Source organism: Aristolochia californica, unplaced genomic scaffold, assembly GCF_029961685.1.
Source record: "Aristolochia californica isolate CCGP_79_NKW_82.1479 unplaced genomic scaffold, dmAriCali1.0.hap1 SCAF_11, whole genome shotgun sequence".
Lineage (NCBI taxonomy): Eukaryota > Viridiplantae > Streptophyta > Magnoliopsida > Piperales > Aristolochiaceae > Aristolochia > Aristolochia californica.
This window is the reverse complement of record NW_027181782.1, coordinates 30,135,519-30,156,204: the sequence shown is the minus strand read 5'-3', so window position 1 is coordinate 30,156,204 and position 20,686 is coordinate 30,135,519. Positions and strand designations below refer to the sequence as shown.

Below are 20,686 nucleotides of genomic sequence, written 5' to 3'. Positions count from 1 at the left end.
CCACGCATCTGACTAACAAATGAGCTCCATAAATCAACAAAATTCTAAACGAGTTATCAACTGGCCAAAAAGGTTGACAACAATTTGAATCCCTTTCATGACTTTTCCCAGGATTTTCTAGTCAGTAATGAGGCACACTTAGAGAATAAAGACAACATGGGAGGTTGCTCATCTAACTGAGGTTGCCTTGGAGGTTGATTTTCTATACATGGTAGAAACAAAAACTATAGTAGGCAATTTTACCTGGCATCAATCAACAGGAAAGCTTCAATAACAACAGAGCAACCTATTTACAGTTGTGCTCTGCACAAAACAAGTTCACTCCGCAAGCAATGGTATCAGGCAAAACCAGCTTCTGGAGAAATCATTACAAACATGTCCAATTTACTGCAATACTCCATCTTAATTTCTTTCACGGGTTCCCTGACCAGTCAATCCTTCGTAATCCATCTATGTCCTCGAATTTGAAAGCTACTGTAACTCGGGTCACAGCTTTCCCCTCCACTCTCTGCACTGTTATATCCTGATTCCCGCCGGCGGTGGTGTTTTCTCCTTGCCACTCCACTGTCACTCACACTTCCATTCAAGAGAGGGTCATCAATTCCACGAATCACTTTCCTAGGTGAAGATGAATTAATACAGATATCGTCTTTGGTTCTCCTCTTCTCCTTCTCATGCCTCTTTATGTTTTCCGAGATCTTGTGAAGCTTTTGGTTGATCCGTGTAATACCTTTCTCCATCGGTTCAACTGCTTGGGTCACCGTAAACTTGACGTCCTTCACAATCTACAAAAAGAGTTTCGCCTGTAAGTCACTATTGCCAAAACACAAGTATCGAGATCTTTGATATTGGTAAAGATCTGATACATAAACAACAACATAACAATTTCGTAGGATAGCACAAACATGTGTTCTTTCCCTATTTATTGACTGATCCACAACAAAAGCTGTGCTACTTTATTCAGATTCTTTGGGCCATAAACAAAGCTCGTACAATTTTATTTTATTTTTTAAAACAAAAGGAAGCAAAGGGAAGAAAGGAAACCAACTTACATATCCACTACCACCAACAAAGACATCACGAACGCTTTCACCAATGGCAGTTGCAGACTTGACATCAATATTTTCCTGCTGGGGCATTCTTAATTTTGTAGGCCTCTCACTATCCCTTACTTCGTCAGGGTCCAGAGGGCAGTCAACAGAAGCATAGTCCCCTAATACTGCTACATTTCCAGAAACCCTTTCACGCATTAAGGCATAAGGTTTGGCAGGGAAGACATAGAGGTGAACAATAGAAGCAACACACATCTGTGCTGGAGAGAACATATAGATACGTTAGAAAACTACAATAATTTCTTAGAATATAGAAAATTGGTGCAAAAGCACCAGATGCTTAGCACTGAGGTAGGGTGGATAAGAAAGATTGTAAAAAAAGTGAAATACCTCAATACAAATGATGAAGTCCTGAATACTAGATTTGAACTGCAACGCTTCAGCTATAGGGCTCTTGAATAAACCCAAGGCAACGAGAATGGCAATAGCCACACCTTGCCACCATGTTAAAAAGACTATTGACTTAAATGTAAGGAATTTTGCCAATGGCTTTATATGTGCTAATTCATCCTTCGTAGCATTATAGAACTGTACCAGGCAATACAAAGCCCAAGACTGACTGAAGTTAAGAACTACTGCCAAGTATGGATACCTGCAAGTTTACCCAAGTAAACAACCAAAATCAGTTACCTTAGCCTAGAGGTTAATCCACTCAAATCATATTCATAATGTACCCTTTGAGAAGTATTTGAGCAGTAAAATTTCAAGTACAAAATTTGTTGCATGGATATATTTCAGATCAAATTTACAGAAAAGGAATAGTTAGCCTTCTCACTCTATTACGGGAGTTTGAGAAAGATAATAATCGTTAGGATATAAACTTATAGCATTGAAATTTTTTCACCCTTTAACCGTAGCTTTCTATTTATAAAAATATCTTGACTTCCCACTTTTTGCTGCCAGTCATTTTTCTTGAAAGACTTCTTCTCTTGTTATCTTCTTCTATGCAAAAAAATTGAAATAATCATGATAATTTACAATTCTTCACAGAACCAAGGAGTGAGAACTCAAAAACATATAAACAAAAGCACATCCCTAGACAGTACTTAGTGACGCTATGAAATCTGACCACAATCAAATAATAAAGATTTCTAACAAGCATAGTCCTGTATATATATATATATATATATAACTTTCTTTAATATGATGAAAAATATACTATAATAAGAAGAGGGGGAATGACAGCTCCTTCTATACACACCACATTAAGAGCTCAGAACATGAAAAACAAATATGATACTAAACCAGAAATTAATTTGCAGAAAGGCATTTCCCACAACATGATGTTGACAAGAAGCTCTGATTGTAATAAAAAATTCAGCTAAGCTGTGAGCACTTCTGGGGACATGGAGTGTGGTAATGCTCCAAGATCCGCTTGTCTTCTATTTCATCTAAGTATTGCTATAAGTGGCCTAGGAAAGATTCCATTCCTGAAAACCAGCTGATGAGAACAGCTAACTCCCTCTTTAAAGAGGCGCATAATGGAGTTGTCATCTGGGCTCTCATTCTTTTAGCCCCCTTTAAAAAGTACCAAGTAAACATGATGGATAATACCTGAAAGAGTCCCAAAACAATGAAACCAACATCTTCAACAAGAACAGGATAACCTAAGCAGTTGCCATTAAAATTGACACTAGACGACTTGCCTATAAGGTAACATGACTCAACTACTCCAAGAAAGAAGTGAGATTGCAATCACCAGAAGCTACATCAGTAATATAAGTACTCGTCAGGTTAAGATCCCCTCTCCCCTTTGCATCTAGTATTGACTTATTTCCAGTCAAAGATATTTTAATGAGTTATTTACACAAAATTTACACAGGTGGTTTAAAGAAGCTCAACAAACTACAGTTGTACATTTTCCATGTCTTAGGCTAGTTGAATGAGAGGGAGAATTGTTGTGCAGGAAAATAGTCTTATACTGGTTTGACCTTGAAAATATCCTATACGTGTTAGTTGAGAAGAGGCCTCCTAAGTTCAACTAGTAACTTTGGAAGGAACCAGCCCAACTTTAACAACTTAAATGCTATACCTTTTTTTTTTTTGAAAATGGGGTGCTTTATTAAGGCAAGAAGCCAAAGGAAGTACAAGGCCCTGGGGGAGAGCATCCCTAACAATGAGGGATTAGAGAGACACTCCCTCCCAAGTAGCAAGCGAGTCAGCCAAGCTATTGGCTGATTGCAAAACATGAAGCCAAGAAATTACAACAGAAGCAAGGTCCATAGCCTCGAAAAACAAATGACATATCCACCAGGGGTGCGGGGGGAGGGTCTTGTTTTTACACCAATTGATAACAAGCTGAGAAGGATATTTTTAACTCAATAAAAGATAAGGATATTTTAGTGAAATATTGTAAGTTTTGTTTTAACTCAATAAAAAAAAAAAAGAGGTCAATGTTGCGTCTGTAACAGAATTTTGAGCAAACCTAAAAGGCTCGTCTCTATTCTCGATTTTTCTCTTCTTCTTGCAGAAATGGAGCCAACCAAGTAAGGGTTTTTCATTTCTTTTTCCTTATTTGTATCTTTTTTCATCTCATGCAGTGATTGAAGTGGGCAAGATTTGGCTTTTTCTTTTTAAACATGGAAGGTTCAGCCTTTGTCTGTGTGAGGGTATAGAGGTGACTTTTTCTTTCTTTTTGATGCATCGACCAATTAGCTGATGGCTGATTGAGTCCAAGACGCCATTTAAGGGTACATGTGTCTGTTAAAGGGTTGTCTTGCGGTCTATTCTACATAGGTCTTAATTTGGTAAGAGTTTAAGAGAGACTTGTATCTGCTCTACAGTTTAAGTGCACTATTTTATGGATTTCATTAGTTTGACACTTAACTAAGGTGTTAGTTTAACTAAATTTTGTGTATGCAGATCTCTCTCTGCATAAGGTGTTAGGTACTGTTTTAAATACATTTCATTCTGATGTCCTTAATGTGTAGGGCATAAATTGTAAAATCTATGTTGGGAGCTAGGGTTTTCTGGTGCTGATTGGCAACCAGTAGGGTTTTTTTTTTTATTATGAAAGATGATTTTATTAAAAGAAAGAACCAAAGGAAACAAAAAAGGGGGAGCTAACCTCTAACAACAAGAGATTGCAAGGAAGCTCCATGTTTGGCCAAACTATCAGCCACAGAATTTGCTGATCTCAGGATGTGAGACCAAAAACAATTAAACAGGCTGACAATTTCCATAATATAAAAACAAGTGTCCCAATGACGCCATGGTGGCACTAAGGATTACTCACACCAACCGATTACCACCTTAGAATCTCGCTCGATAAGAATGGGGCTACTGCAGTAATCGCTGAAAATACGGAGCCCATTAAGGAGGCTGTGTAGCTCGGCCTTTGTGGAGTCCTCGATACCAAGAGGGCCTACGAAGGAGACGATCTGGTTCCCTAGATAGTCACGAACAACTCTGCCAAATCCTGCTAACCCAGGGTTGCCGAGAGAGGAGCTATCAAAGTTTAACTTAAGGACACTGGCCGGAGGCGGGGTCACCTCAAGAACAACTAGGGGCTTTGAAGATGTATGGAGCTGAGCAAGACAACTCCAATTGTCTCTGATGGAAGATCCTGAGAAGGGGGGCAATGTTTTCCTATAGTGGAGCCATGTAGCAATATTTCTTGAAATAATTTCAGCGACTCTTTCTTGGGATTCAAACTTGGCATTGAATCTTCTTTGATTTCGCTCTATCCAAAGATCCTAAGGAATGAAAGCCGAAAACATCATTCTCCCATGACTGGGGACGTGGTCCCTGAAAGCATCCAATAGGCTGCGGGAAGATCCGCAGGAAAGCAGAACTGGAACCCAATTCGGCTGAGAATCGACATCCAAATCCCCCAAGAGAAAGGACATAAGAGGAGCAGGTAGCTGACTAATTCCTAGGCGAATTGGCAAAAAGGACAAATGGTGTCCACCCCAAGTTGGTCACGCTTCCTGAGATTGTCAGCTGTGAAAATTTTGTTGAGGCAAACACTCCAAATGAGGAACTTTACTATTGGTGGGGCGCTGATATGCCAGGTGAAATCCACCGAATGCCCAGAGCTGTGAGTAAGCCATCCTCGAATTGCGAGATATGCAGAGGATACCAAAAAGGAACCACTTTTATCATGCCACCAAATTAACTTATCAGATCTTCTAGCCTAAATTTTGGTCGGTTGAATGGCTTCCAAAAGGCGACTGGCTTCCAGAGCTTCCAAGTCCGATAAACCCCAGCGAAGGTGAATGTTCCAGCCCCCATTACTAGCAGCTTCAACAACTGAAATCCTTCTAATCTTGGATATTCTAAAGAGGTTTGGAAAAGAGTTCTTAAGAGGCATATCTCCCGACCACCAATCTTCCCTAAATCTAATAGATTGGCCATTACCCACATAATACTGGATTGCCGAAGAGAAAATCGGGAGGAGATAGAGAGATCTCCAGATAGAAGATAAACGAAACGCCTACTATTCCCCCCCTCTCGATCCACCATTTCGAGGAGATGCCGAGTTTGGCTTGCACCATATCTTTCCAGAGGTTTGGAATGGTCGAGTTGAATCTCCAAATCCATTTTAGGAGCAGGGCACAGTTCATGTCTTTGGTAAGGCAGATCCCGAGGCCACCAAGGGACTTTGAGAGGCAAACATCCTCTCAACTGACCAAATAATACTTGAAATCTGAACCGGTTCCTCTCCAAAGAAAACACTTCTTCATCTTATCCAATTGTTGGCAAACAGAGGCAGGGAAAGGCAGAAAAGATAAATAATAATTTGGAACTTATCACTCCCAATGTGAACTCAGGTAATTAAAAAGTCAAGGATGATACATGTATTCAGAATTTTAATGTGAAGTTAAATAAAAAAACTACTATTGTTGTCAAGATTTTTTCATACATAAATAGGGGCTAAGAAGAGATTTGAATACGTAGATAAGGTTCTGCCTGAACTCCTAACAGAAGAATAGGAGTCAGACGATTAATTGGTGATGACTAGGTGGATAATAGGGAACAATCTACCAATGGCAACTAACATGGAGGAGTAAGAAATAAGTTTTAGCAAGATCTCTTGCAAAGGTAGAGCATTGAGCTATGGCTCAAATACCTATGAGCTTATTGTGGGTAAAGTCAAGTTTAGATTTAAGTAGATAAAACTTGATCAACACAGGCTGCAATATATTGCTAGCAATCTGGACTTTAATTAAAGGACTAAACATATCGAAGTTGATTGTCACTTATTGAAGAAGTACTTATAAGTGGATCTCTAACCCATATGTGAAGTTTGAAGATCAATTGGGGGATATCTTTAAGAAAGCCCTTGAAAAAAAAAAGAATTTTTGACTTCATGTAATAAGCAAAGTTTGATTGCTGGAGATCCGAGATTTCGAACAACAATGGTCGGCCATCGCACAACTCCTAACCTAGATTCTGCTTCAACTAACCCTTCTAAACATGGTCATCCAATTGAACCAGACTCCACTTCACCAACGAACACGAGTTTTGCTGAGGTAGGGGAGAACGATACACCTCAAACAGGTAAACCCCCCTCACTGCACCCCTTTCACAGCCTTCTCTGTCTTTCTGCACGCCTACGCCAAACAGAAAATAATCAACCTATACTTGGAACACAATTCTCGGCAGCTAATCATATGCCGTCCACTCTCGTTGGCCAATGGCAACCAGACCATCTAAAAGTGATGAATCTTCATCCCATTTTGACTTTTCACTAACTAACCGCCAACCAAAAGGCTTGGCTCATGAATTTATCCCTCAAAAGTATGGCAAACGATGACTTTGACAAAACTAAAACTGACAACTTTGAAATTCAATAGCCACAAAAGACTTAGTTCAGCGAACCAAGCATACACAGAGACAAATGATTCCTCTTTAACTCGGGGAGGCAAGAATAAGGAGGAAAACACCTTATCCAAAACCAAAAATACAAGTATGACAAGTAAACATAGAACAAAATGATGGACCTAGCCTCCTGCTGGAGTCCTTAAGTTGAATTTTGACGGATCCTCTCTCGGTAACCCTGTCTTAGCCAGTTTCGGTGGCGTGGTTCGTGATTCGCTTGGGAACCAGATCGTCACCTTCTCTGCGCCTCTCAGTATTGCGGACTCCACGACGGCTGAGCTTCAAACTCTTCTTAATAGGCTTCGTGTTTTTCGTGATCATTGCTCCGGGCCGATCTTAATCGAGGGAGACTCTAAGGTGGTGATGGACTGGTGCGAGAATGCCTCCTCACCTCCGTGGCGCCATTGGGATGCCTTTTTTGAAATTTTGGATATTGTCAATCTTTTTTATTATTTTTGGTCTCTCATTCCGAGATCAGCAAATTTTGTGGCTGATGCTTTAGCCAAGCAAGGAGCCTCCTTGCAATCTCTTGTTGTCAGGAGTTGGCTCCTTCTTTGTTCTCTTAATAAAGTCTCATTTCATTCAAAAAAAAAAAAAAAAAAAAAAAAAAAGATGATGGACCTAGCCAACCGTCTCAAAATGAAAATGAGCCAAGATGAAGGAAACAGAGTTAAGAAAAAGAATTAGTCTAAGAAATGATTATTATATCCTGGAACTCTAGAGCGGACATGCCGAAGAAATAGTCTGCAAGTTGTGCTTTGCTAGAAGCAAAAAAGCTCAATTAACTGTTCTCTAGTAAACCAAAATGCAATCTATGTTCAATTCTGTTGGCAGGGACATCTATGCTAATTCCCCAACAGAGTGGCTGGCTCTCCCTGCTTGTGATTTTGCTAAGGGCATCTTCATCGTCTAGGACAAGGCAATTCTGGATCTTCAAGACCAAGGAAATTCTTGATTTGCATCAGATTTAGGGATCTGGAAGCTGGCATCTCGCAAGTCTTGGTGGGACATATAGTCCCTCCACCTATAGGTGAGTCCGAATTTTGGGATGAGCTCCCTTCGTCAATTAACAATGGGAGTGATCCTTTGCTCCTTGTTTGCAACTTCAACACAACCAAATTCTATAATTAGAAGTCTTCCCTTTCAAAAAGAATTAATTCCTCAATGTGAAGCTTTTGTGACTTCATTGGACCTTTTGAGTTGGAAGAAATCTCTACCTTTACTACCGCTTTGATAGATTCCTCACTACCAATAGTTGGATGCAAATATATAATAATGTTATGGGATTAGTTCTTGGGAAAGCAGTTTCTAACAATTGGCCAATCCAACTTAACACTAAAACCAGCCACTGGGGACGAAAACATTTTCGTTTTGAAAACTACTAGCTCAAGAATAAAGACTGTTGTTGCCTCATGGAAAATTGGTGGAATGAAGCCAGGATCAATGGGCCCACTAGAGGTGTAGTGGCCATGAAACTCAAGTGTCTGAACAACAAGCTGCAAGCTTGCTCCAAAATCAACAATGCCTCCTTGTCCGCCCAAAAAAGACGCCTTGCGAATCCAAACCAAGGCTCTCGACCTGCTGGTCCTTTTCACCTCATCTGAATTTTTAGGCCTAAACAGCCTCATCCATGCTCCAGAATTTAATTAATCGAAGAGAATATTTTGGAAGGAGCGCACCCAATACAAGTGGTTGAAACAAGGGGACCAATACCCGATTCTTTCAGTCAATTGCCTCAGACTGCCAGCGGTCTAACAGAATCAATACCCTCCACGTTGGTGATGGGTTGACATCTAATAGATCCACAATTACTGACAAAATTCTGTGATTTTATGCAAACTTCAATATGGAAGAAAGTGCTATCAGACCTTTCATCACTTTCCTATGAAGACTCTCTCCCGGCAGCAAATGAGCAACCCAGCCCACAAAGAAATTTAGAAAGTAGTCATGCTTATGCCCCTTAATAAAGCCCCAGGTCCAGACGGATTCAACGGGGAGTTCTTCAAAGCTGCATAGCCTTTCATAGCCAAGGATGTTCAAGCAATGATGGAGGACTTTTACAGAAGTGAGATCTCATACCGAAATCTGGGCGCCCTATTAATTGCTTTAATTCCATTCGGACTTCACGTTGAGTAGTTTGATTTCTGGAGCATACAAGATCATTGCTAGAATTCTAGCAAATAGGCTGAAGCCAATTTGCTTCACATCATCAATAAGGAGTAGAGCTCATTCATCAAAGGAAGCATCATTCTGCATACGGTTGTGGTTGTTCATGAGACCATTGATTCCTTCAAAAATGGAGTAAGATCTATGATAATGTTGAAGCTAGACTTCGAGAAAACAATCAACAAAGTGAATTGGCACTTTCAAGACAACTAGCTGGCCCTCCCCTGTCCGCCGATTCATCTCCTACACCTTCCAACATGTCAGGTCTAATGTCCACATTGCCGCCGGGAGTGGTCTTAAACTGTGGACGGCCAGAATCAACACCCCCCCCCCCCCCCCCCCCCCCCCACAGCTCCTATTCCCTCATCTCTTTCTTTTGGCAATCAACTAGAGACTCACCCTTGCTGAGGTGATTGGGAATAGCAGACCTTCAAAACATCATCTAGACCAATCTCTTCTCAAGGCAATTAAATGACCTTGAAGCCATTGAAATCAGCAGCTTGCTCAAGAAGATACAACCCGTACTTAAACCCTTCCCAAGTGAACAAATTGATCTACAACCCGGTGTCAAATGACACCTTCACGGTATTGTCAAGCTACAATCTGCTACTAATCCTACCTTGGCCTCTGCCTCAACTAGAGTCGGGAGAGCTTGGTCCTTATCTGGCCATTACAATACAAAGTTACTTTGTCTAGAGTGCAATTCTGGAAAAATTCTCTACAAAGATAATTTATTCAAACAAGATTCCTCTCTAACCTCCCTGTCCTACGAGCTATGTGGGCTGGTGGACGAAAGCTACAGTTTAGTTCACTGCCCCTATTCCTAGCAGATTTGGAGCTACTTCTTCAACATGTTCGAGTTGCCAATCTGCACTCCCATGACCTTTTCCAGCCTCGTTGATCTCTGCCTGGGCGTGTCTTTTCCTTCTCTCTGCAAAAGCATGAGGAAGACTTAGCTTTCAATTCTTGGGGGCTTATGGTTCGAGAGGAATCAAAGGGTTTTCAATCGAAAAGCCACTATTTGGTCTGTCACTACCAATAGGATTCTTGTATGCATCATTTCCTGGCTCCATATAGATGCCTTCCACGATATCAGTGGCAGCTCTCTGAGGTGCAGTTGGTCCTCTATTGCTGGCCTCTCCTTGCATAGCCCACTGCCATTGGTGAGTGGTTTCCTCCCAGCGAGGGCACTATTAAGCTAAACTTCGATAGCTCTTCCTTACGCAACCCGCGCCCAGACGACTTTGGAGGTGTTTTTCATGATTCCTCTGGTGTCATTCTTGCCTACCATGCAGGGCCTCTTGGTATGGCTGATTCTACTTTTGCTGAGCTATAATCTTTGAAACATTGGCTGAGGATTTTCAGAGACGGCTTCCTAGGCACACTCCATGTGGAAGGCGACTCTTCGGTTGTCATCAGTTGGTGTTTGGGAAACAAAGACCTACATTGGCATCCATGTTTTTTTTTTTTTTTAAATCCAGGACCTTTGGTCCTTTGTTTGTTCTTGGACTCAAGGTCATAATGTCAGCTAATTGCTCCAGTAACTATTTTGCTAAAGAGGGGATCACCTCCAATCCCTCACAGAAAGTTCCCCCCCTTTGAAGACTGTTTGTTTTTTGCCTTCAGGATTAATAAAATGCACTCCTTTAAAAAAAAAGGATTTATTTTAATACTCTAGCTTGAGGGGGATTGTCATATGATAAGTAATTTAGAGTCAAAACTATTTTAGTTATGCCACCCACGCATGACTTAAATTGTATACTACTTTCCAAAAAAAAAAACACTTAAGAAAGGTGGTTTACATCATTAACTGTAAGTTCTGACTTAACTCATGACAAGCACGTTAAGAGATGAACCTCTAACAAAAAATTTCAGAAACCTAAAAGACTCTTCTCTCTTCTAGGTTTCTCTCTACTTTTTACGACTAACAGTCAATCAGGAGAGCAGGGGAGACATGAGAGTTATCACTTGAATTGGCTGGAGAATTGGATCTGCTAGTACAGATTGATTGGTGGAGCTGTGAAAATGTGAGCAAGTAGTATTGTAGCAAAAGCGACTAACAGAAAAGAAAGGTGTGAATTTCAGATTGGAAGGAGCCAACGATGTAGCTGGTAGACCTAATAGTCAGGATTGAGGACACTTCCTATATTTGCTACTAGGATTGTACAAAAAGTCATGGCTGAATAATATTTCTATTGTTAAAATCTTTTTTTTAATGTTGACAACACATGCACAAAGACCCTTTACGAGTGGTGAGACTGAACCCAAGACCTCACTCTAGAAAACCCCCCATGTGACCATTGAGCCAGAGCAGGTACCAAATCAAATGCAGACCTAGAGGGACCTTCCAAGGAGGTCTACATCCAATACCTTTCTTGAAGAGGATGCTTAAAAAAGTCAAATGCATACCTAGGATTTTTATCTGCATTTGTAAGTGGCAGATGTATAAAAAAAAGACCAACCCTTAAGAGCCAGGAAATTTGACAGAAAACAAATTACATCTATCTAGGCTATTCAAGGAACAAAGTACCACCATACAACATATAACTGTTCTGAAAGCACAGAAGTCAAATAAAAACAATTAATCAAACACCAAGCATACACATAATTTTATGAACTTAGAACTGTTGACCACCAACCATACCCGCACTTCAGTTTAAATTCTCCTTCACAGTACACACCTAAGGCTTGTAGTACCAGCGCTGAAAGAGCAGTAAAGGTCTTTATTATCATCTACAGAGAAAAAAGAAAAAGGAAGTCTTAGTTTCTATGTAAGTGACACGTGATTCTAAAGAGCCACAAACAGCAGGGAAAAAGGACATAACAATTGCACAAACATACATATTGAACTATCCCAAACTTGACAACTTGATAAAACCATTGTCCAAGTCTCCATGGTTTGAAGACATAATTCATTGGGAATGGATGTTTTACAATCCCCTTATCTGAACCATGTTGTAATAAAGGTGTTTTAGAACTCAAACGACCTTGCCTCTTCAAGAAGTCAATTGTCCTCTTTTCACCACCTGAACAGTGTAAAGGAAATCTCAAAACATGCAAAGGATCAACTCGGAAATGAAAAGAATTTAGTTAGGACTATATAATAATGAGGATAATAATGTCAACAATTAGAACAAGAAGGTTAAAATAATAAGAATAAGAACAACATATGGAAGTATGAGAAATCAGATATAGAAGAAGTGATAAAGATAGGGTATGGTATTTTCTTGACAAGAGTAATACTTTGTGCGGTGATAGCCCCTAATGATGATAATAATTCTTACAGTAGGGTCCAGGTCTATCCCAGAATGGCTAGCTGAAGTTAGGAGGTCGTTTTCTAACTAATAACAAAATGACTTTTCCTAATATTAATCCATGTGGACTATTCCCACTAGCACTCCCCCTTACATTCAGGTTTAAATGGGTTACAAACAGTATGCACCCCCTCCCTCTCTCTCACATGGACAATAGGCCTAAGACATGAATAACATAACAAGGATGCAAAGCCAAATGGCACACAAAATGGGCTTCATGAGGCAGATATCCTATTATGTTATTATGTTAAAATTGAGTCCTAAATGACTACATGGAATTAGGAGGTCCTTTTCCTCCTATAATGATATGATTTTTCCTAATATTAATCCATACGGAATTATTTCCACTGAAAATTACAATACCTTCTTGCTTGAAGATAATATTCTATATTATAAAAAAGTATTGCTTGATGCCAAATTTTGTCATAAAATTAAGTTTACTTAAATTGTTGGATTTGTATTCAGTTCAGGGCATCTTTGTACAAGATACTAGGAACCTCCGAGGGCTTGACTTTCAATGATTTCAGAAGAGAAGAAAACTGTGGACCATTTTGAAAAGACGGCAAATCCTGACAGAACTGTTAACTTTGCAGCCAAGATTAGGTGTACGTTTTAAAGTGTAAACACTAAAAGGTAAATTGTACAATATAAAAAGATACAAGACACACTTCAGCTTATGAATAAAAATTTTGCTTACTAGATCAAAGATTTTGAAATGAAGTAATTTTCTTAATTTTCAAAATTATGATCTTATAGGAAGGCTTATTGTCATTTCATTTCCTCCTTAGATTTTTTTAACTCCTTTAGCAATTTACAACAGGACTCTTCTTTAAACTAAAAACTTCAAATCTTATTTATCATTTGGAAATAAGCCATATTTATGTCCTCTTTTGAAATTAACTGAAACTTAAAATCCTTAATTTGGGAAAACCCCAAGACTCAAAGCCTTTAAATTGAAAGACACCAAATGTTATCATGACGTAGACACATGACAGGGGATCAAGTAATCACCCTAAAAAACCTACCCTCACTTCTTTCTCTCACCCATCCTACTTTGACCTCTCTAACATTTTTTTCTTTTCTTCTTCTCCACTGCTTCTCTTTAATCCTTCAACAAAACACTCTTCTCTGAGTCAACACTTCTCTTCATGTTTTTTCTCTTTCCTTTTCAGTCATAAAGTCCTACAGTATAACCAGATTAACATTTTAAATAATAAACTAACGATTTGGTTTAAATAAGAGCACAAATAGTAATGCAGAATCTGCACAAGATGGAATAAGAATAAATTGAATTAAAATCAGTGAAATATTGGAGCAGTTCTGAAAATCCAATTCTGAAAACTTGCCTTTTTTTTTTTTTTTTTTTGAAATGATACTGAATTTTATTAAGAGAGCTCAAACGAGCAGATTACAAGAGGGGAAGCCTTCCCAAACAATGAGAGATTGCTGGAAGGTTTTGAAATTTGCCAATTTATCAGCCAAAGAATTGGCTGATCTAGGAACAAGGTTCCAATTACAATGAATGGATAACACAATGTCAGCAATACAATCAGTGATTGGCCAGTGGCGCCAAGGGGGGGAGCTATCTTTTGAACACCAGCTGATGACAGTCTTTGAGTCTCCTTCAATAAGCAGTTTGCCATGAAGCCGCTCTTTAAAGATTTGGAGGCCGAATAGAAGACCACTCACTTCAGCAGTATTTGAATCAGCAATACCCACCGGCCCATCATAGGATAGAATAGGGTCTCCACTGCTGTCTCTAAAAACACCACCAGCTCCAGCCGGCCCAGGACAGCCTAAAGCACTACCATCAAAATTGAGTTTGATGCAGTCGTAAGGGGGAGGATCCCAAGTGGCCATAACCAGATTCCTACAGGGGCCCGCCATATTCGCAATCAAACCCCAATTTTCCCGAAGGGAAACGCCCAATAGAGAAACAAACTCCTTCCTAGAATGTAACCAACTCGAGATAAGGCTCACTGCCTGAGAAGCTGTATTATCCGGGGTGCTAACCTTGGATTTGAATCTCTGGTTATTTCGCTCGAGCCATAGGCACCATGGGACATGCGGAAGGCATGCCAAGAGAATTATCTTGCCCAGCCTAGGAAGGTGGATCCCCATAACCATCTCCTAGGTGCCGAAAGGTCCTGATGTAGCCCCATTTGGAGACCAATCTTCTGGAATATCTTCATCCAAAAAATCACAATATAAGAGAATATTCTGGACTGTCTCTTCGCACACACCACAAAGGGGACAAGTACGATCGGGGGTTGTGTAACCTCTTTTATGGAGGTTGTCAGAGGTGAAGATTTGTTCCCTGATGGCCGTCCACACGAAGAATTTGATTTTACTAGGCACTGAGAGCTTCCATGTCAGGTTTGCCTTGTGCTCATGCATGCTGTAATCTAGCTTTCAAATGTGAGAGTAGGCGGATGCAACTGTGAATCGGCCATTAATGCTAGGCTTCCATGTCAGTTTATCAACTGCAAGCTCACGAATAGTAATGCTGCTGAGTCTGGAGAGAAGAGAGCAAAAAGGCGAAGTTTCCTCATCATTTAATCCCCAATGAAACGTGAGACTCCATGAGCGATCTCTCCAAGAATCAGCCACTGAGCAAGAGAGGTCCCTCACCACCCTAGAGAGCCCCGGGAAGTCCTCAGAGACGGGGCGGGGGCCGCACCATTCATCCGACCAAAAGAGGAGGGTCCTTTCATTGCCTGTGTGAAAGGAAGTGGCATCTCTGAATATTGGGAGGTGCTTTTGAATTGATTTCCATATCAGGGATAGAAGGCGAGTAGCGCCATCCTCCCTCCACTAGGCACCCAAATGTTGAACATAAAACCTGACCATATCACCCCATAGGCTATTATGCTTGATGTTGAAGTTCCAGATCCATTTGAGCAAAAGGGCATTGTTCATCTCCTTCGTAAGCCGGATGTTAAACCACCCCGATTGCGGGGCATGCAAATATCCTTCCAACTCACCAAATGATATCTGAAGGTGTCCTCTGATCCTCTCCAGAGAAAAGGCCGACAGATGGTGTCAATCCTGTTGCAAACGAAGGCAACTGTAGGTTTAGGAGGGTGAATGGCAACTATAGGTAACTTTATTTCGGGGTATAAAGTGGGAGGGTGAATGGCAACTGTAGGTATTTGGGGGTTGGGGTAGATTCTATCAGGGATAAAATATGTGGTGGGTGGTATGGCAAGCTGGAAGGAGGGACTATCAAGGAGGTAGCTGGAATAGTATCAACGCCAACTGTAAGAATAGCTGGTTTAGGACGCATCTTCTGGGGAGAAGAGACAGGGGTTGCTACGCTCAATGTGCGGACAGGTTGTGGAGAATCTCTAGATTTAGCTACAAGACTCGAGGTCACATTTATGAAGTCTTCCATATCTACCAACTCAATGCGGATCCAGAATCAGGCATTATCCACCATAATGCATTGGAAGTAGTGTCCTTCGCAAGGACGAATAGGATTGATGAGGATCCGGGCCTCATCAAGGCGATGCCAGTGTTCAGTAAGAGGGTCCAGAGCAATTATGGCACCAAACTCTGAGATGATGCTCGTTAAAACCTCATTGTGCCATAGTTCCGTAGGGAGGCCGGTGAATGTTGCCCCTTGGCCAAATTGACTAGGAGTCGAGGGGAGCCATTCTGATATCCCAATGATGCCCAAGGGGGTGTGGGGTGTGAGAGCAAGGGCCGCAGAAGACTCTTGCTGGATTTCAAAATGAACAAGCCAGGATTGGGGGTTAAGGTAGGAAATTTTGGGTGTGTAGGGGAGGTGAAACTCATCAGTCAGCATTTGAAGGATGCTGGATTTGACGATACTGGGGGAGGTGTGGACTAGGTTAGAGTGGGCCAAAGATTGTCGCCCTTTATAGAGCAAGTTGGGAGGGTTTTGGATTTTCTGAGGGAAGAAGGTGTGTTGGGACATGGTGGTCTGAAAAGAGGTTTTGAACGGCTAGGTTAGGGGGTTTCGAAGGAAGGGGATGGTTGATTGGAGGGAAAGGTGGGCTCAGAGGGGTGTTTTGTCTCCGGTGGGGCTTGGAAATAAAGCGGGGGGGGTGATGCTCGGGTGTTGCCGCTGGAGCTGGGGGCTCCCCCTGCCGGAGTCTACGCCAGAGAGAAGCTTTGGATGGCTTCTGTGAACTCCTTCCAGCCAAATCCCGAGTTGGTGGCCTCAGGAATATAGATCTTGGCGATTACTGTTGAGCAATGCCGATGGACGACACGACACTCTCTTCGTCCCTGAAAGGAGCTTATCGACAGGAAGAAAATGGAATCCCGTGTCCAAAGTTCACGGGTTCGATTAGCTTTGTTCGTGACTCATTGGAACTGAAGGACGGAGCTTGAATGGCTTCCATCGGAACACAGATGAAGGACATCTTCGATCCGACAGCAGAGGAGATGTGAATCACCTGTCCGAAGCTCCAGGCGGCTTTCTCCACTGTATCTTTGTTCTTTCCGTAACTGAAACGGAAAGGATGGTTCTTCTTCTTTCGCTGGGAGATTGTCTTCCAGTTGGCGTCGAAACCTTCGGTAGGAGGTTCCGGTGGCTCGTCGGAGGGGAGCTCCAAGGTTTCCAAGGGTCTGGAGTGACATTTTTCTAGGTCGGATCTTCTGTGTCTTCTCGGTGAAATGACTTCTTTCCGTCGGATCTTCTGTGTCTTTTGCATAACGTTTCTCTCCTCTCGATTTTTGCGCAAATCGCCTCTCATGTCGCTCTTGCCTTTTTTTAGTGAAATGTCGGACTATCCGTTTGGAAACTTGCCTTGTTATAAATAGAATACTGGATTTCTCTATTTCAGTGAACAGTTTCAACTCAAGTACTCTACTTAGCAAATAAAATTGTTTAGTTTCGGCAAACAGAGAATTAAAGCAAAATGGTACAAGAAATATATCTGCTTGTCAATAAAATTAGAAAGAGGGAAGACCATAGAAAGAATTTCACATAATAAATAACCTTCAAGATAATAAAGACAAAAAAAATACAGAAATGCATCCAAAGAATAACAAATGTATATAATAGATAAGATCTGAACAGAAAAAAATTTATAGTCCTTCAAGATAGTTCAAAACCTCTTACCCAAACAGGCTATGAGGTATCTTCCAAAGCAGTACATTGCAAAGGCCTCGTAGCAGTCACGTAGGATCTCACAAAAGACGCTAATTGATGGGTTCATAAGTGAGACAAACTATAAGGGCCAGAATGAGTTTCACCATCAGAATAAACATCAAATCGATTCATATAATACAAAGAAAATCATCTAGTTTCTGTACAAAAAAGGAAGACCTTCCACTCCCCATAGAGCAATGGTAATAGAGAGAGAAAGGGACAAGAAAAATGTAACTTTCAGTTAAGGGCTCCAAGTAATGTATGCACTTGTTAGATAGCCATGACAGAGCTTGATATGAAGCTTAAAAAATGGACAGCATACAATAAAATCAAAATATATAAAAGAAGGGAAATCAGCTTTCTTCGAGATACAAACACAAAGGTCATCTCTTTATGCAACTGTAGTAAGTGCATACATTACTTGGAGCCCATTAAAATCTCTTTATGCAACTGTAGTAAGAACAACTTACTGATTCAATGGAATAACAAGGAACCATTAAAATAACACCAATGAGAAACTTCTGTTCCTGCAAAGTAATTCCAGGCAACATATTACATGCTTTTTGTGCAGAGATTACTTTCAGGAGAGTGTTTCTTTTTTTTTTTTTTTTTAAGTAAACCCTAAAGAGGGATGGGTAAATACCTCGGGATTATTATAACCAGAGAGGTGCTCAAACAGAAGGTACATAGATAGTGAAATAGTGATCAGTACAAATGCACCAGCGATTATGGCTGCCCATGAGGGAGGGAATAAATTTACAGCCTTGTTGAAAAGAAGCCCAGCTGTCCTCATCAGGCATAACCATAGGTCACCCTAGCTATCATTTGTTGACAGGAAATTTCAGTTGACGACCTTTCCAAATTATCTTCTCCAATTTACCATGTCCACCTACATTTACAATTTTTTCAAGATCAAAATCGACATTTTATTATATAAAGACGGACGAAAAATCGAGAAAAAAAAAGATATATCTAAACTGTATAGCCATGGCAAAATACCTTCTGGAGAAAATATTACGGTGTTATGCACTTCATAGTTCTAGGAATAAAGTAGTCATCATATCCACTGAACTACAATGCTAGACTCCATGTGCAAAGCCATCCATAAGCACAGCAATCATTAATCTGACCAAAGTTATCAATGCAAATGAATGAGAGTATAAGCAAGATGAATGCTATTTACACAAACTCAAACCTCGACAGGTCATGTTTCAATGGTTACATACATTCATGGACATGACTATACTCCTTTCCAGGATTCCATCTTACATCAAGAGGTCAGAAAGGTAAAACAAATTGATCAACCATTTTAATTTTTTTTAATGTTAACCTACATACATTCATGGACGTGACTATACTCCTTTCCAGGAGTCCATCTTACAACGAGAGGTCAGAAAGGTAAAACAAATTGATCAACCATTTTTTTTTAATGTTAACCAACCAAACAACTGAACATGTAAAACTCAAGACGCACTTTATTAAATTTAAAAAGAATATTTATTTTTCATTTTTTTCATTTCAACTACAAAGAAATTTCACTACCCAAACAAACAAAATAGCAACTCTAACCAGGAATTTGACTTCCAATAATTAGTTTTTTGCTAACATCGATATCGACTCCACAACAGTAAAGCTTCATAAGTACTAACAGAGCAATAGGTGGATGGAAGATACTCATTAGATTTTTTCCAAATCTGTAGACTTAAAATCAACTCCATTATACTTTCCAAACTTGATAATAAAGATTCAACCGGTCGAAACTTTTCCCAGTTTTTAAGCCTGATGTAGAACTTCAGTTCAAAATTGAAACAAATGCCACTATGGCACAAATTCAAAAGCACTAGGCAACCAAAATAACTAAAGAAGCAGCTCATCCAAGATTCAACAAACGAAACTAGAGGATTATAACGGGGTTTCTACATCCAATAGCAGTTACAACCACGATCCCTCGAAACCCAAAACCTCATATTCGGTCGCGGCACCTGTCCCGGCGAAATTACTTTACAGTGACCACCATAGAATAGGCCCCGAAGAAAAAGGGGATTAGAAATTTCCAAATGTTTTCTATGATAATAAGTAAAAAGAGAGAAGTCCAGGCAATCAATAGACAAAGAAAAACCTTCCGTACATGATTAGCAAGGGCAGGAGAGAATAGAAAGTAAACCTTTCAGAGGGAGGACAGCCCCAAACCTAACGTTGGTGTTTATGTCAGCTTCTGAAGAGTAGTTATGTGAAAGAGCCAACCAAGAGAAAGACCAACGGACCAAGGGCGAGAGAGAAAAACAAAAAGAGCTAGAAAGGGCTCGAAGAGAAATGCAGGACCAAGAAACAGACGATGATGATGGTGTTTCAATCATGTGCTGGAATTTTCAAAAGCGAAAGTCTCTTCACGACACTCCCCTTCTGCGGCTCCAAAAGTCTTGATCCTAAGCGTTTATAGGGAATCAAAATGCGATGCCATGTCAAGTCCACTTTCATGTACACGGTTCTGTTACTAGCATGGCCAGCAAACAAGGGCACATCGGGGACTGCATTAATCATCTATGTTATTCAAGAAATAAAGGGGCAAGGGTGGCATCGAGCCGAGCCGGGCCCGAACCTGCTTATGTTCAAGTCGAGCTTGATTTAAATATTTTGAGCCGAGCTTCGAGCCGAGCCTCGTCTCGAGCCTAAAATTGTTATCGAGCTTGAGCCCAACGAGTTCGAACCGAGCTTCAAGTCAAGCTCGAGCCTCAACATACATTTAAAACTTTTCAAAAAATATATTTCGAATAAAATGTATATAAAATTATATATACATTTTACATAAAATTAGGCATGACCTCTACATAAAATTGGGCATAACTTCTATATATAATATGTGTATAAGATTGAGCATAACCTCTACTTAAAATTGAGCATAATCTATATATATAATACTTATATAAAATTCGGCATGACCTCTACTTAAAATTGGGCATAATCAATATACATAATACCTGTATAAACACTTCATAAAATTGTTTATACATTCCATAAACACTTCATGAAATTGTTTATTCACTCCATAAAATAATCTAAACACTCCATACACTGCATAACATTATAAATAAACTCCATACAATAATCAAACACAACAAAATTAAATAAAATATCACTATCAATTTATA

At 40.2% G+C, this 20,686-nt stretch overlaps 1 protein-coding gene across 4 annotated transcripts; it reads right to left on the bottom strand.

The window, feature by feature from the left end:
• Positions 1–33: 33 nt before the first annotated feature.
• On the bottom strand, positions 34–19,950 carry LOC137944740 (protein LAZ1-like). 4 transcript variants are annotated; one of them, XM_068790470.1, is made up of 10 exons: positions 19,702–19,945; positions 18,537–18,662; positions 18,181–18,426; positions 18,008–18,064; positions 17,508–17,616; positions 11,943–12,127; positions 11,746–11,834; positions 1,443–1,704; positions 1,053–1,307; positions 34–785 (listed from the first exon to the last, which is right to left on the bottom strand). In XM_068790470.1, exons 3-10 carry the CDS (start codon positions 18,328–18,330, stop codon positions 432–434), a joined length of 1,461 nt encoding a protein of 486 aa, XP_068646571.1. In that variant the 5' UTR covers positions 18,331–18,426; positions 18,537–18,662; positions 19,702–19,945; the 3' UTR covers positions 34–431. The 4 variants fall into 4 exon arrangements, with proteins under 4 accessions (XP_068646571.1, XP_068646572.1, XP_068646573.1 ...); XM_068790471.1 differs by having other exon boundaries at positions 18,537–18,616; XM_068790472.1 differs by lacking the exon at positions 18,537–18,662.
• Positions 19,951–20,686: the final 736 nt, after the last annotated feature.

Coding starts and splice junctions, on each gene's coding strand:
- LOC137944740 (XM_068790470.1), bottom strand. CDS start 18,330: ATGAGGACAGCTGGGCTTCTTTTCAACAAGGCTGTAAATTTATTCCCT. Junction 18,065..18,180: donor CTGGTTATAATAATCCCGAG/GTATTTACCCAT, acceptor ATTACTTTGCAG/GAACAGAAGTTTCTCATTGG. Junction 17,617..18,007: donor CTTGTTATTCCATTGAATCA/GTAAGTTGTTCT, acceptor TGGCCCTTATAG/TTTGTCTCACTTATGAACCC.